This window comes from Mastigoproctus giganteus, chromosome 2, assembly GCF_048544385.1.
Source record: "Mastigoproctus giganteus isolate SK-2022 chromosome 2, ASM4854438v1, whole genome shotgun sequence".
Classification (NCBI taxonomy): Eukaryota; Metazoa; Arthropoda; class Arachnida; order Uropygi; family Thelyphonidae; genus Mastigoproctus; species Mastigoproctus giganteus.
In genome coordinates, this window is record NC_143576.1 from 31,568,750 (window position 1) to 31,586,558 (window position 17,809).

General features: G+C 36.5%; 1 protein-coding gene across 4 annotated transcripts in view; it reads left to right on the plus strand.

Annotated features, from left to right (window-relative positions):
* The window catches only part of Pi3K59F (phosphatidylinositol 3-kinase 59F), a 349,960-nt gene that overhangs the window by 165,601 nt on the left and 166,550 nt on the right, over positions 1-17,809 (plus strand). For all 4 annotated transcript variants that reach the window (XR_016547875.1, XM_090388562.1, XM_090388556.1 and 1 more), the window contains one exon: positions 4,524-4,672. Coding sequence is in view for 3 of the 4 variants with exons in the window: in XM_090388562.1 (XP_090244688.1) it covers positions 4,524-4,672 (149 nt within the window). In the remaining variant the exon portion in view is untranslated. The remainder of the gene's footprint in view (positions 1-4,523; positions 4,673-17,809) is intronic.

A 17,809-nucleotide genomic window follows, 5' to 3' on the forward strand; every position in this document is an offset into this window, starting at 1 on the left:
TCACGACAGTGCGAGACTTCACATTGCTCATGCTGTCATCGAGTACATAGCCAGCATTAATGTTAAAGTTGTTCCACATTTAACATTAATGCTGGCTATGAACAGCTCTACAGCTGTACATAGCCAGCATTAACGTTAAACAGCTCTGATCTTGTACCCTGGGATTTTCTTTTTTACTTTCATAGTTAAAGAAGCATTTGCAAGGAAAACGTTTATAGTCAGAAGAAGTTATAAAGGCATCGGAGGCAATTCTGACATGCATGTCAAAAAATGGCTTCCACTGTGTTTTTGAAGTTTGGTAGAAATGTTGGAGTGAGTACATTTCATCAAACTTTATTGAGCAACTTTAGCTTCACTAACAGGCAGAAAAATTGCAGATCTTGTTCAGTGTATTAATATCAGTATGTAGGATGATATTTGAAAGGTTTCAGTTTAATGCCACAGTTCACAACACCTAATGTGAATAGAAAAGAGACCATTGGTAGCGGTAATAAAAGTGATAAAATGAATGAATCAGATGTTGATACTTAACAAATCTCAGTTGTTAATATTAAAACTGGCACACAAGAAATTTTAGATCAGTGCATGATGCTATTAACTTCGTTAAGCAATACACTAATCATATTTATAGATTTGACAAAAAGGTCATCAAAGCTGTGAGTAATGGATGCTATGATAAAAGGATCAGAATAAATGAAAACAGATCAGCAAATACAGGAACTTCCCGACTTATGTAATACTCAACATGGAAATTTGACTTTACGTAAGTTTTTGCTGGCCGGTGCAAACTTTAAAAAATTGTGGAAACGTATTTTGCATCCTGTAGGAATAAATGGAGGTATCATGAAAATATTGTAACGTGAACCCAATAACACATTGTTTTTTTTTTTTTTTTTTGTAATACGTTCCAATTCCTTGGAAGTTGAATATTTCGCTATATTACTAAGCTATTTATCTCTCTAAAAGATCATTTTTAAATGGAAATTGCACTACACTTTCATCGTTATCATATGTTCCATTATAAGAATCAATTTTTAAATGCCTTTGTGATATTTTTTAGCACGTTTCTAGAGGTCATGACCATAAAACAAAAACAGTTTGCACTTTCTGGTTTATTGGGCTTTTCTGTTAGCACAATCTGTTATAAACAGGTAGCAAACTCAATCTTTTTGCATTTGCAATAATCCTCATAACTGCAGTTGTGGGGGTTTTATGCTATTATGGTGAAATGTGTTCCCCTTCACTGAAATCTTTAATCATACAAAAAACAAATTTTCAGAAACTTTTCTTCATTCCTATTTATGTAATACAATGATGAAGGGAAAGCGACCAACGAGTAGTGCAAGTGGTGGTAGTGCCAGAAAATGAAACAAAATAGATTTAGGAAATGAAGATGAAAATTAAGAAGTATGAAGCAGGACAAAGTTTGTCATCTATTGCAAGGGAATTAGCTCTCGCTGCTTCAACAGTGAATACTATTTTAAAGGACAGTGTGCATATAAAAGAACATGTCAAAGGATCAATGCACATAAGATCAACAGTGATCACAAAACAGTGTTCAGGTGCTATATCGAAGATGAATAGCTGTTAATAATATGGATGGAAAATCAGATTCAGAAGCGAGTGCCCCTGAGTCTAATGACCATTCAAGCAAAACTAGCAAGTATTTATAAAGATATTAAGGATAAGTACGGTGAACCCCAACACAAGTTCTTGGCAAGCAATGGGTGGTTTAATAGGTTCAAGCATCGTGCTAGTTTCCACTACGTTAAAGTATGCAATGAAGTTGCCAGTGCAGATTCTGCAGCTGCAGAGAAATTTTGTGACGTGTTGAAAAAATTTATTGATGAAGGCGGCTATTCAACGTAGCAAATTTTTAACGTTGGCGGGACTGCTCTGTATTGGAAAAAAAATGCCGGATCGAACATACATTGCCAAAGAGAAAAATACAACGGCAAGTTTCAAGGTGTCAAAAGATAGGGCCACACTCTTGCTTGGTGCTAATGCAGTGTGATATTACAGATTAAAACCACTGTTTGTGTACCATTCTGGAAATCCTCGTGCATTTAAGGGCTTCATCAATAAAGCCACCCTACCGGTGCATTTCTGATCGAACCAGACAGCATGGATAACAATATCTCTCTCTGAGGATTGGTTTAAATGCTGCTTCATTCCCGAGGTTGAAAAAATTGTAAAGACAACGACATTCCTTTCAAGATTTTATTTCAAGCACTTCTATTAGATAATGCTCCTGGACATCCTACGCATTTAGATGATTTCAATTTGAACGTGAGAGTCATATTTCTACAGCCAAACATGACATGACTTCACTCATCCAACCTGCCGACCGGGCTAGCCGGGTGGCTTAAGTGCCTGCCTGGCAACCCAAAGGTTGCGGGTTCGATTCCCGCCTCGGGCTTGGATCAAAGTACTGCAAAAACCTTGTGAGGTGCATTATGGCCACAGAAGCTTATGCGCCAACAACTACCAAAAAAAAAAAAAAAATTCTCCAACCTATGGATCAGTGTGTTATTTTGAATTTAAAAGCATACCGTTTACGCACAACCTTTGCTCAGGCATTGTCTGCAGTAGACGATGAGAAAAATTTTACGTTAAGAGACTTTTGGAAATCTTACAATATTTACCACGCCATCTTAAACATTAATAAGGCCTGGGCAGAAATTACTAAAAGTTGTTTAATTGTGCATGGAAGAAAATGTGCTCCTGCATGTAAAAGGCTTTGAAGGGTTTGAAAAAGATTAATTATGTGAAGAGGTTACAGATAAGATTGTAAAGTTGCAGAGCTCTTTCAGTTGGAAGTTGATGCCAAAGACGTGGAGTTAATAGACTAAGAAGAGAAGCAATTATCTAACGAAGAACTTATTGATTTGCAGGCAGCAATAGTGAAAGAAGAAAATGATGATGAAGCTCAAAATGAACCAGATGAGGAGCTGACACACTTCATTCCCAGAGATGGCAGTGGAATTTTGTGAAATTGCATCGGCAATGCCACGGTTTGAGAAGGTGGATCCCAACAGCGAACGATTCTTAAAATTTAATAGAGGGGTCAATGATATGCTTGCTTGCTACAAAGAAATCTATGATGAAAAGAAAAAAGCCATTGTTCAGTCATCCATTAATATGCTCTTTCGTAAGATTGAGTGGCCGACCCCTTCTAAATCTCCGCAGTGGCATACTTCAGCTGAAGACGTCGAATCTGGCAATGATGCTCGAGAGGTAAAACTTACTGACGCTATGCCTGTCTCCTCTCTTTTTTTGTAATTTTATAATTTTGAAATTTTTTTAAATTGCATGCTTTTGTAATTTTTCCTGTGCATGAGATAAAAAATTGAATAAATACAATAAATAATTCTATTTATGTTTGTCGAACATTTATTTTTTTGATTCAATCAATTCAGCGAGCACAGTCGAGAGTGCTGCACAAGCATTGGGGGAAATTCCGACTTGCGTAGCGTTCCGTGGAACTCAACCCTTACGTAAGCCAGGGAGTTCCTGTACTAGAATTATTAATGGTTACACACCTAAAGAATTGTAACTAACCCATATTAATTAAAATGGGTTTATTAAATTAATAAAAATTGTAATTCCCATTATTGATAGTGAGGTGCTACATTTAAATGCAAGCATGCCGTGGCGTCTCCATAGCCAGGTGGGAAGGAGCAGCAGTGCATAGCACACGCTTCTTGATTAGACCGGGGTTCGAGCCCATCACCACCAAATATGGAGGATGCGGAAAGGTCAGAGAGTGACCACCGCATATCCCGGAGCAATATGGCCTTAGTTGCTAATGCTCCTAAAAACCAAATAACAACATAACAGCAAGCATGCTGTAATTGAGCAGACTGAATATAAAAAAAAAAAAAAAAAAGTAAAAGGAATTGAAAGATCAAAAAAACCAAGAAAAATTGAAAGCTGATACTCATGACAGAAAGCACAACTCCAGAGTCTCGGACAAGGTGGTGCAACTGTTGCTGGAACTAAATACATGCATACACAATGGATTCAAACAATCAAGATCTCTCCACTCAGACATCAGTTCTCTCATAGCAATCCATTTCAATCAGTGAACCTACTTCTATCCTAGGACAAAAGATGCTGAGTTCAGTCCAACCAGAAAAGTCCTCCCAGCAGATAACAGGGAGATTGGTTTCCACTGTTCAGGTTTTTGGTAGAAGCTCTTTGCACAGTAAATGATAAGAACAATTGGGCACTGTTGCTTGCTTCTGTAGTTTATTTTTTTACGAGAGTTTGTTGTGTAGTCCTCTTTGGCTCAAGTCATAACTTTATCTATTGTTTTAAACATGTTTTGACCTCTGAATAAGGTAGCAAAAAGCTGTCAAAACATAAGGCTTCTTGTGGATTTTACTTAAATTCTACATTAATAAATATCCCACCTACATTTTGTTTTGAATTCTAGTGTTTTTATTTTACTGTTGCCAAATGGCATATAATTAATGAAAATACATTATTGTTATAGTAACTGTAGTAATAAATCTTGATAGGATTTGTTGCTTTACTTACTTCAACTCGTACAAGCTCTGAAATATGAGAACTTTGATGAAATTATGGCCGGAGTTGAAATTCGTAGAGAACCCAGTAGCTCAGTTTGTTCAGGAGAATTAGGTTTGGAAAACAAGTTAGAGAAAGAAAGGTAAATTTAAAATAAATATTTGATAAAGAAATTCATCATATAGTTATTCCTATGTTTACCTTTTGAAAATATACAAAGGTGATTAAAAATTGTCAGCATACTTTTATAGTAATTTATTTTATATCTTTTCAGTAATTAGACATCTGATAATGTTGTGTACTGTGAAATTTATTTATAGACCTGTTAAGACTGCACTGAAATAAGCAGCTAGTATCAGTATTGGCAGAATGATGCAAGGAAGCAGTTTATTTGGCATTAGCCAAAAATAAAATTTTACCCACTTCATTTGGGCAACCCTTCTAATAATTTGCACAATTAAATTTATTCAAACTACCCACTTAAACATCTCTAATAACTTCATTCTATCAATCAATTAACTTTCTGCACATCTGTTCTGCAACCATCCTTCTTCAGTTTAAATTTATGTCCCCTTGTATGTGTTGTCTCAGTAAAGATGTTACCATCATTTACTTTGTTTAATTTATTTTAAAGATTTAAATGCTTCAATTAGATCATCATGGAGATGCATCATTTTCAAATTGCAATTTACAGAACCCTTAGTATTTGTTGCTCAAATTAATTTTTACCTCCAAATCAGTAGCAAATGCTGATGATTTCAACTGTTAGTTCAAAATATATCATGTGACAGAGATGAAGAGGTTTTCATTTTTAAAATAAATTATCTCATTTATTGTGAATAAAAAAAAAAAAAAAAAAAAAGACTAGAAACTGGGGACAATATTGCATAGAAATCATTCTGCTGGTAGAAGAGTTCCAAAGCATGCATGCTTATTTGCTATATGCAGGGTGTTTCAAAAGTGATGGTCGATTTTAAAGGTGAACTGTACAGACTACAATATGCAAAAAAAGCCTAGTAAACATGGGTCCTTAAGTGAATTGTTTTTGAGATATTGCACATTTCTAGTTGGGATCCACCACTGATGTGAACTGTACAGATTTGGGATCCACCACTGACTTGTTTGTTTCGGTTAGGTTATGCTCATTCTCTCCCTTTCCCCTCTTTCAATGCTCTGAGATGTAGCAGACACTAGTACTTATCAAAGGATGGTCAACATGAAAAGAGGTTACAGCAACAAACACTATGCTGACATGCACTTCATGTATGGTAAAGCCAACAGCAGCGCACGTTTGTACCAAGAAGCATTTCCACGCTGAAGGCAGCCCAACAGGTGCACATTCATCAGAGAACATGGGTGCTTTGCACATATGAGCAGGTAGGCCCAGAAGCAATAACACCTGATGTTGAGGAAAGGGTGTTAGAAAGAATAGAACAAAATCCAGGAATTTTGACAAGGAGGGTTGCTCTGCAAGAGCGTGTACTGAGTCATAGCAGTGTGTGGTGAATTTTACATTGCCAGTTACTATACCCTACCATATCCAGCATGTACAGGGTCTCAGCAATACAGACTACCCTCCTAGAGTGAACTTCTGCCAGTGGATGCAACAGCAGTGTGTGTCCTTAACCCCCATTTTAAAACAACATTTTGTTCACTGTTGAAGCTGGGTTTACTCGTGGTGGTATTTTTAATTTTCATAACTGTCATGTTTGGTCCGTTAAAAATCCTAATTCAGTTCACGAGTCACGACATCAGCAATGTTTCTTGTTGAATGTCTGGGCAGGACTACTAGGACACAGTCTAATTGGATCACACTTTCTGCAAGACACACTAACGATACAGCTGTGCCTTCAGTTCCTGCAGATTGTTCTTACAGACTTCCTTGATGATGATAATGTTCCACTTCAGCAATACCAGAACATGTGGTTTATGCATGATGGTGCACTGGCACATTTTGCTCGAGTTGTGACTCGGTATCTAACTAGAAGGTATGGTCAACTGTGGATAGGTAGAGGTGGGTCTCTAATGTGGTCTCCCAGATCACCAGACTTAAATTCTATGGATTTTTGTATCTGGGGTAATTTAAAAAGCTTGGTGTACACTTCTGACATTAACACAGTTGAAGAATTGCAGCGTTGGGTTGAAGGAGCCTTGCAGCAAATCAGAAATGATCCAGGAATGCCTGAGATTTGCAACTCAATGCAGAGAAGACTATAAAGCTATGTACGGATGCAAGGACAGCATTTTGAACACCTTTTGTAACATCCTGTAACATGTAACATCTGTAAAATCCTGTAGTGTTGAAACTTATTAAACCAAAAATTAAAAATATATTATCTTATGTTTAATAAAACCACTCTTAGCAAAGGATTCGCAGCTTTTTGCTAAACTAGTGTCCTCGTAGTCAGTGGCGGATCTTAAAAAAAATATGCATTCTTGAAAACGGTTCATTTGCGGCCCGATGTTCACTGGGACTTTTTTCTTAATTTTAGTTTGTACTTTTCACCTTTAAATTATTGACCGTCATTTTTGAAACACCCTATATAAGCAACAAGAGCCAGTTTTAGAGTGGCATATTCACTTTTAATTTTTTAATTATTAATGCTCTTAATTTACAAATAAGAGTACATTATTTAATGTTTAATTATATCATCAGTTCTAAATACAGAATAAACACAAATCAGTAATAAACACACAAAAAAAAAAAAAAACTTTGTTTTTCACAAACAAAGAAAAAAAAAAAAAAATACTAGTGAAAAGATTATTTATCCATATTAGTGTTACTCTGGCAATATTATGCTTCAATGGCACTTCATAACTACCATTGCCTCCCATTAATCTTGTTGCTTCTCTTTGCACCTTTTTAAACAGATCTGTGCCCTTCCTAAAATGAGGTTTTCAAACCTGTATGGAGCATTCCAGATTTGGTGTGACCATTATTTTATACAGTGAGATAAACACCTTTATCTGTGCTTGCAAAGTTCATGTATATCGTTGACAGAATCCTGTGAGCTGTGAGAACTGGTTGTGGCCATACCTCTGATCATATCATTTATTAAATGAGATTTTTTTCACTCTTTTACTGAAACAATTAAATGTTAATGTTTTTTGTATATTATTTTCAACAAAACTTTCATTTTGATGAAAATGGGGAAAAAAAAGTATTTTAGTTGTAAAATATAAATATGAAGCTGTTAGTCGCTTCCAGTCAAGAAAATCCTTAAGTGATGGAAATTCAAACTTAGGCATGCACATATATTAATGTTTTCTCAAATAAATAAAAGGGTAAACAGATAATTAATAATAAGAGAGACAATGCTTTTTTGCACAATAATTAAACAAAAATACAGAGTATCTGATTTATGAGAAACATAAACCAGTGGGCAAGAAACATTTGTTTATGCTATGCAGAAACAGAAAGTGGCACTGACAGGCCCTTTACACACAATTGCAAGTAATAAGTTTTCACTTTCAAAACTGCTCAAATAGAACTATTTATGAAGGTACTACAAGTTTTAGCATCTTGCCCAACAACTAATGTACAGTAGCTATTTTGGAGTGGTGTCAAGTCTTATGCAGCCACTGCTGGGTTAATATCAGAATCCACATTTACTCCTAGGTCTTTTTACCTTATTAGTGGTATGTTATGCTGAAATTACTACTACCAAAATGTGGCACCTTGCATTTATCTGTGTTACACCTCATCGCTTTTCAGAAAGGTAATTAAGGAACCACCCTGCTCACATTTATATTATCAGCAGACTTGGGCATTTAAGCTTGAAATACCTATGTTGATATCATTAATAAAGTTTAAAATATTTAATACTGAACCCTATAGTTATACTCCATTCATAAAACTTGTCCATGAAGAGTAGTGGCCATTTTTACCACTCTGTCTCCTACCATCCCTTTATCCATATTAATAACTTGCCCCAATACCACATTGCTCAAGTTATACAATCTTTTATGTGGAGCAGTATCAAAAGCTTTAGTGAAATCTACACATATGATGTCAAAATTATACTTTGCATCCAGTTCCTTTGTGATGGTCTCAGAGTAGCTAGTCAAATTGGTCAGGTGTGATCTGCCTACAGCAAATCTATGCTGAATCTGAATAAGTCTTCTGTTGAAGTTAATCCCATGTTACTTTGTTAATTGTTAACACATTCTCTGCCATCTATATTTGAGAGGCCCCTTCACTGTTCTGTGATTTTTGAAATGTTTAGAAATAAAAGTTTATAAATATTTGTCAGAAAGTAAAGGACTAGAATTCATAGCTAAAAGCAAACACTTACTTTTGGGCCGAGTGCTGAAATGGAAAAAAACTCAATTTTATTTAAAGTTTATTATATTGAAAGTGTACATAAAATAACTTAAATAAGCAAAAAAGTGAATATGTTACCAAGCTGTAAACAAAAATGGATCGTTGATGCTAATATCAGTTCAATCAGTGTGCTGATAGAATTGAGCAGTTCATTTCATGTTGGTATGAAAAGTGGACACACTTAATGACTGCCTGTATGGCACAGAATTTGACTGCCTGTGCTTTATGACACAGAATGTTAACAAAACCTTGTTAACTCCATTATTTTCTATATCACGTAAGGAAAATAATAGAAAAGATATTAACACATCTCCAGTCTGTAGGGATTTCCCGTGAATTCAAGGAGATGCTTTGTGTTATTTCTAAATGGTTTAGGACCTCTTTTGCTGCTTCTTTTTCTAAAATTAGATAGGTTCGATGTCCAGTTGCTTTGTTCATTTTCAGCTGCTTCAATTTCTCTTCTAGTTTCCTAAAATCATTTAACACTCAAATCAGTTTTAGATGGACATCTGCTATTCCCAGCGCTAAAAACTTCAATTTGCCAGCAATATCTTCAATATACAGAATCTTCAATAGTGCAGCCATTCATATCTAGTGGTCCAATCTGCTTCATCCCTTTCCTTCTAACATAAGCAAAGAATTCTTTGCATTCTTAGCCAAAGACTCATAATCTGCCTTAGCTTGCTTAATGTCTCCTCCCCACAGCTTTATTGACTTGATTTCAGACTAGTTTATACTTACTATAGGTTTCTGCACTGCTTATAATTTAAAATCATCCTATGCATTTTTATTCTCAGCCAGTAGTCTTATCATTTCATTTGTCATCCATTTAGGTCTAAACCTTAAACAGTATCTCTTAGTTAGTATGAAATGCTTGGTATTATTACTTCCCTGAATGCAACCCATTTTGAATTTGCAGTTTGTAACATCATGAGTTTGCTGAAAAGAATTCAGAAATATTCTGAGACCATTATAATAACCTTTACAAAAGGAAAATACCTTCCCTTTACCCTCCCAGTAATTCTATCTTTATATAACTCCCACATCAGTACACAGTTTAGTAGTTCCTGCTCAGCAGTTCCTTTCCCTGAAGATTCTTAATGTATGAAGAGTCTCTGCTGATAAACAGATCAGGATTATTGCTTTCATTGCCTCCTCTTTGCCTCTCTAACATGCACGTGCAGAAAACATTCTCTAATAAATTGTCAACTTTTCATCTTTAGAATTAATAACACTGGCAGCAAACACATGCACACTCACATTGAGTAATCACTGAATTATGACCACATGGATAGCAGCTGCTATTCACCTAGGCATTGCCTTCTTTAGATGCTTGAAGACATCCATAGGGATCTGCAGCCATGCTGCCTTCAAGGCTTTCCACAGTGTGAGAATAGATGATGGTTGTGTGTTCATACACTTCACTTCCCATTCCAAAATATTCCACAGGTGTTCCTTGTGATACCTTTACTATGTTCCTCAAACCACTTGTGTGCAGTGCAGGCCCGATAACACAGTACATTGTCTTGGAAGGTCCTGTTGCTGTCCGGGAAAAAATGCAACATGGCAGAGTACACGTGGTCTACTAAGAGCTGCCAGTAGACCTCACCAGTGAAACATTGATCCATATACACAAAGGGTCCTAGTTCTTGCCAGCAAAACATGCCCCATATTAAGCAACACTAGTTGATCTGCCTGGATAGTGAGCACATTCGTGGTTGCTTGCACCACACAAGGTGCTGTCCATTGGCATGTTGCATCAGATATTTGGACTCATCCGACCAGCACGCTCATTTACAGTCCTCCAGTGTCCAACCAGCATGTTGTTGACACCACAGGATTCACTGTTGATGATGATCAGTAGCAGTGAGGAGAGGGTATCTCTTGGATTGTCTGCTGTGGAACCCCATACATTGTGTGGTGTCATTGTCATTTGGGTTATTGTTCTTCCATTTCTCATATTGTATTGCAATGTCAACTGTTGCACAGTGAATTGCTGTTGAGCCCATACAATGCACTGCACCCTTTGCTCACCATGAACTCCCACTTTGTGTAATCATTTACAGTTCTGTTGGCAGGAGGTGGTTTGTCCTGTTTGACATCATTCTTTATGCACCTTAACCACAGTGGATAATTAGCAACTAATGATATGTGCAATTTATGATATGGAAGTACCCAACACTTTGAAACTATGTGATATCTTTATTATGTTCCATAACTGTTACTTTATCACTTTGACTTGCATGACCAAATGCAAATTACCACTGGTCTAGTGTATGAAACTGTTTGGCATTTTACACTGAACTATGCAGCATAGTCCATTACAGATGGACTGGTCATAATTTAGTGACCACCCTATCTGTAATGTAATAATATTTCTTTTCTTAAAGATTAAGTTTGCTGTAAAATTGTTAAAAATATAGCTTATCCCCACACCAAATCTTATTTTCTACAGGTGAATATATACTTCAGATGTTCTTTTAGCAGCATAGTACGTAGGTCAATCAAAAAAAAAAAAAAAAAAAAAAAGAAAGTGAAATTGGTGAGAAAATAAGCATTTCAACTTGCGTAGAGTGTGGTCTGCCTTTGATTTCTTAAAGGTATGCAAATTATTCTCAGCCATTTCTTGGTACTTTCTATCACTTCTAGTGTGACTGTGGACAGTGGAGCAGCTGGTTGTGGTAGCTTGATTACAAAGTTATTTTTTGGATTGTTACTATGATTAGTTTAATTACACATTACTTGTAAATTCATCTATGATTCCCACTCGCAGGAAACCTTGTCCTTGAAGTTAGTTTTTAAAATCGCACATTACTAGTGCATGGGTGGAGTCCATTATTAGTCCATAGTCTATCTGTGGACTGAGGATGTGTGAATGTATCTACAATTGATAAAGGAGGATCAAAAGGTGACACGAGTAATTACAGATCTGTTAGCTTAACTTATGTTCCTGGAGAAAATAATGGAGTCTCTGGTTAAAAAAGTAATGCAGGACCACATCTAGACAGTAATGCAGTTATTCTGCAGTTACAGCATGATGACTGCAGAATAACTGCAGTCACCATGGGACATCTTGTCTGACCAATCTGATTTGGTACTATGATGTAGTAACAAAGGAACTGGATGCAAAATATAATTCTGATATCATATACTTGGATTTCAGGAAAGTTTTTGATACTGTTACACATAAAAGACTGCTGTACAAATTGGAGAATTGTGGCATTAAGAGCAAGTTACTGTTCTAGATAAAGGAATCATTGAGTGGGAGAAGATAGAGTGGTTATTAATGGGTACTGCTCTTCATGGACTAACGTTAGTGGTGGAGTCAGACAGGATTCAGTGCTGGACCCCTTTATTTTCTATATTTATTAATGATATTGATGAAGGTATATCAAGCTTAATGTCTAAGTATTACAGATAATACAAAGGTTAGCAGGGTGGTTAATGACAGTAATCAGGGTAAGCTACAAAAATGAAATTAGAAAAATTAGGCAAATGAGCTAATAAATGGCAGTTAATGTTTAACATTTGCAAATGCAAGGTACTACATGTGGATAGCTAGGTTAGTAAGAAATGAAAAAAACTGGGTAATTGTGCAGTTAGATAAGAAGTTCTTAGCAGTGTATATAGACTGCCAGGACAGTTCATGGTGTTTTGTCAGTGATGTACAGTAATTTTTCCAGCATGGATAAGGAGACGATTATCCCATTATACAAGGAAATGGTTAGGCCATATACAGGTCTGGAAATCTCATTTTAGAAAGGATGTGGATTTGTTGGAACAGATTCAGAGATGAGCAAAAAGGTTAGTGAGGGTAGTAAAAGCTGCTCTTATAAGGAAGGGCTTTAGTTCTGCAATTTGCAGAAAATGCCACAAATTACATTTAAGATTTTGAATGGATTGAGCTTACTCAATCCATTCAAGAGATGGAATCCTTCCTCTTGCTCAGACTACACACGAGGGGGAATAAATTTAAATTTAGCAAGGATGGTTGCAAGAGATGTGCAAATTGGCTTTCAGCCAATGGGTAGTTAGAACAAAATCTGTTTGGTATTTTGGAGGTGCAGGGTTTGTCTAGTTCTTCTCAAGGAACATATCACCTGTCCATCCCCTCTAGCAGCTTGTCTAGTTCTTCTCAAGGAAGAACTAGACAAGCTGCTAGAGAGGATGGACAGGTGATATGAGGAGGTTTTTTTTTTTTTTTAAACTGATGCTATATAAGCTTGCTTTCTTGCATCATTTGCCACTACTGATAATACTAATGAAAATTACCCTACTGGTCCTTGCTAATACTAAATGACCAGTGAGTGGTTAGATATGCTGTAGCAAAGTTTAAGACATATAAGTAACTCTCTGATCATTCTTTGAATAATTGAAATCTTATTCTGAATTATTCTTTAATAATTTAATATATCCCATATTTACAATATATATATATATATACAACCAAGCTTACAATAAGCATGTTTACTTTTGACATTTACATCTTTCAGAATCATATAGGCATAATATCATTGGAGAATACTTTGTGCATCTCTTGTAAAATGAAGTGGAAAAGCTCTATATAGTTTATGAATTCTAGCACCCTACACATGCAAAAAATAAATAGGTAATTGCCCCACCCTGCACACACATTAAAAAAAAAAAGAAGGATAATTGGTTCCTCTAATGAAGGAACTTTTTGTAAAGAAACTTAGCTTATGTGTGGTACCATATTTATTAGATTAACCTACTATTCAGAACATTGCTGTGCCAGTTTTTAATATTGCTCAACTAAAACTTCATCTTATAAATAATTGAAAACGTATTTTAGATTGTTGTTCAAAATATTTTCGGAGATTTTTTTTTTTTACTTTTTTGAAATCATAGGTATGAAATCTAAGGTATGAAATCTAATGAAACTACAGGCATACCTCGAATAACGAACAGGATGCGTTCCACGAAATTACTTCGTTAAGCGAAACTTCGTTTTCAGAGGTAAAAATACTATGGCCAGAATAGGGATACGTTCTTACGTAAAGAAAATGAAAAGCTTTTTTTTTTCGGACAAAGAAAAGTTTTATTAAATAAATAGTCAACTTACATACAAAGTGAAATCACATTTTAAAATACGACTCTAAAGTTGATTGTTTATGCTCTTTTTCTCTTTCATTTAACAATTGCCTATACGGAGTTATTGCATTTAACACTGATCGCTTAACAATAAAACTTCTTCCTAAATCAGGATCATTTTCAATAAAAAAATTTAAAACGTTTTCAATGTCATTTAAGCACCTTTTTTAAATCTTTGGTTGTTAACATTTTTCGGCAGGAACTTCTTTAACTTCGTCTTCATTGCTAACAAGGTTTTCTAAATCTTCCACTGAAAAACCATTATCTTCTGCATTCAATAAATTTCTAACATCCTCTTCATCGACATTTTCGAAACCTATTGATTGAGCCATCTGGATAACTTCATTTCCAATTTCTTGGATGTTATTTTCTTCTTCTAGTACAACTTCTGGCCATATTTTGCGCCAAACTCCATTTAAGCATTTCTTAGGGACTTCTTTCCAAGAACTATCAATGTTTTCAATTGCGTTTTTAATGGTGTAGTTTTTCCAAAAAGTTTTAACTGTCATTTCCTCTTTATCCTCTAGTTCAGTTAAATTGCTTAATGTTCGACGCAGATAATAAGCTTTAAATGATGCTATTACTCCCTGATCCAATGGTTGAATCAGGGAAGTTGTGTTTGCTGGAAGAAACACAACTTTGACAGGAATGCATGTGTCCAACGTGTTAAGATCAGTAGGATGTCCCGGAGCATTGTCTAACAACAAAAGAGCTTTTTCTTCAAAGTTGTTTTTTTGACAATACCGTTTTACTCCAGGACAAAAGTGGTTAACAAACCAATCAGTAAATAACTCCTTGGTAACCCACGCTTTTCTATTTGCTTTCCATATTACAGGTAAATTCATTTTTATGTTACCTTTTAACGTCCTCGGATTTTCTGAATGGTAAACTAATAACAATTTTAATTTATAATCGCCAGAGGCATTTGATCCAAAGAGTAACTATAAACGGTCTTTGGCTGCTTTGAACCCAGCAGCTGATTTTTCTTCAATAGAAATGAAGCTTTTTGTTGGTGCCGTTTCCAGAACAAACTGCTTTCGTCAACATTGAACACCAAATTTGGAAAATTTTCACGTTCAATTATTTCCTTTAGTTTTTCTGGAAACTTATTTGCAGCTTCTCCTGTTAATTTTAAACTATGAATCCTGGCCCGTTTTTTAAATTTCTCGAACCAACCACGAGAAGCCCCAAAGGTTTCCGTAATTTCTTCAGTTTGTTTAGATTTCAGGTGATTAAACTGGAATATATTTTTTTTATGTTAATCGGGCTTGAAATTGCGGACTTCGTTATATCGAAGCTTCGTTATCAGAGGTAACGTTAACCGAGGTATGCCTGTAATAGCAAATTTGTTTATTAGTTTTGACCTGACTTTTTTTTCATTGCTATGTGCAGTTTCTGACTTTGTTTTTCATTGCATGAATGTGAAGGATGAATGCATTTTACTAATTGTTCAAATCCTGTTGGCTTGAATCAACAATGAAATAACATCGAAATTGGTATGTCTAGTCCCCCAGGAGGGGAGGTTATCCCTGGTCTCCTCACCATCCCTCTTTCCCTTCTGGTGGGGCATGGGTCTGCTCCACTGATTTGGGGATCATCTTCTCTATGGACCCCCAAAAAAAAATAGTTCAGATGCAGAATGGCTACATTGCGGGAACTACTGCTCCCATTGCTAAAAAAAAAGATGCATGAATCATTGTACAAGTAAGTGTAGTTTTTGAAGAGACACTGTGCTAGTAGGGGGAGAAAAAAAAAAATGGTGTGTGAGCAAACGATATAAATTGCATGTTCTATTCCAGCCTCTCCACCAGATGGATGGATGGCCATGGGAACCTTATGGACCACAAGGTCATCCATGCTGGTGGCTGTTCCTAGCTGGCATTCTGTGGAATGCTGTCCCAGGTGTGGCACAACCACCAGCACAGCTCAGCTCAGCTGCTGCCATTAGGCCTTCCTAGCCACGCTCCCTTTCATGGTCCTTTGCCTCCACTCCCCGGGCAGGAGGGGAGGTTATCCCTGGTCTCCTCACCATCCCTCTTTCCCTTCTGGTGGGGCATGGGTCTGCTCCACTGATTTGGGGATCATCTTCTCTATGGACCCCTTATGTCTTTTCCCCCCAGCCTTCAGTCTCTCTCCCCCCTCTAACTTCCAACTACTAGTGTTCGAATCATTGTTAAATTGCTTGAGTCCTACACCCAAAAACTTAATAACATCAAATTGCATAACTAGTACTCCTTTTGGCTGACCCCTATCTATAACGTGGTTTTTTATTTATTTATTATATTTTTTAAAGTCCTTGCCACTGAAATCTCAGGAAATTAGGTGGCAGGACCTGCCAGAGTAAATAATTATATAATACTGGTGTACCTGGTCTGACTCCATGGGGTAGAGTGAGGGCAACATTGGGTCCCATTATGAGCCCATCGGCCAAATGACCAGAGGAACAATGGTACCCGACACTACACATATACAGCATCCATACACATTTTAACCTCAGGCATTGATAGTGTTCTTTCACACCTATAATGTATACAATGCGGAGATGGGGGAAAGCCCTGGTGCTGTTTGACACTGAACACACTCTGTGCTAGCAGATCATTGCAATATTTTTTGTTGCAGCCAAATCTAGAGGGAGGGAGGGAGGTCGCTCTAGTCGCGGAAGAGAACAGTCGGTGGATTTTTGGCTGCTGTAAAGGGCTAAGTATTTTTAATTTTTACCGTATTCTTTGTTAATTAACATTACATACATTTACATACATTGTGTTTTACAGAGATATTAAATAGGTTTAGTAGCATTTGTTAGCTTCTTATTTTGAATTTAACTAGAGATTTTTGGAAGTTACGACTCCTGGTGTTGATAAGAAATAGCGTAATGTATATATATATCTCAAACTGATAGCGTAAGGTATAAAGTAAAACTAGATAGGAATCTGTTAGCTTATTATAGTATTATCAATTAATCAAAAATATTAATCTTATTAAATTTCATTGTTAATTAAATTGTATTTAAATGCAATCATGACCCAGACAAGAGCTGCAGGGCAAAGATCACAGACTAGTGAGAGTACAGTGACTCGGGGGAGAAACGAAGAGAAACAATTCTCCAACGCATCACAGTCTCAAAAAATGTGCAAAATGTGAAATGTTTGCCAACCATTCTAAAACAGGACATGATGTAGCCAAGGCACAAAAGCTGATATTATTGTGCACGTTGGAACTAATGACATTAAGAGTAAGAAATCTGCAGATATACTCAACAAGTACAGGTCAATGTTGAAAGAATGTTGCAAGTTAGGGTTGAATGTGAAAGTGTCTGCAATTCTGCCCAGATGCAATAGGAGGGAGTATATGATGAGAGCCTTGTCGATCAATTTGGCCCTGGAGAGATTGTGCAAGGCTCAAGTGGTAGAATTTTTCTCAGCCTGGTCTGTGCTTGTTAACAGGAGACACTGCTTCTACAGGGATGGGATGCACTTAAACAGAAAGGGTGCAAGAATATTTGCTGATGCTATCGAGGCAGAGTTAGGTGGGTTGAAAAACTGCTAGCTTGAGGGGATACATGGACTAATAGATTAACAGTAGCTGCTGGCAAAGGTGAAAGTGATTTTTGCACTGCTTCTATTAGAATGAGCAGCAGCCTGGAAAGCAAGTTGCTGGAGATTTCTAGGACTGCTGCGAGTCATAGTGGAACAAATAAAAATATGGGCTGTGTTTAGAGTAACTAAGAGAAGAAACAGGTGCAATCATACCGTAGTCAGGTGGGAAGGAGCAGCAGTGTGTAGCACATGCTTCTTGATTAGACCTGGGTTCGAGCCCGTTACCACCAAAATATGGAGGGTGTGG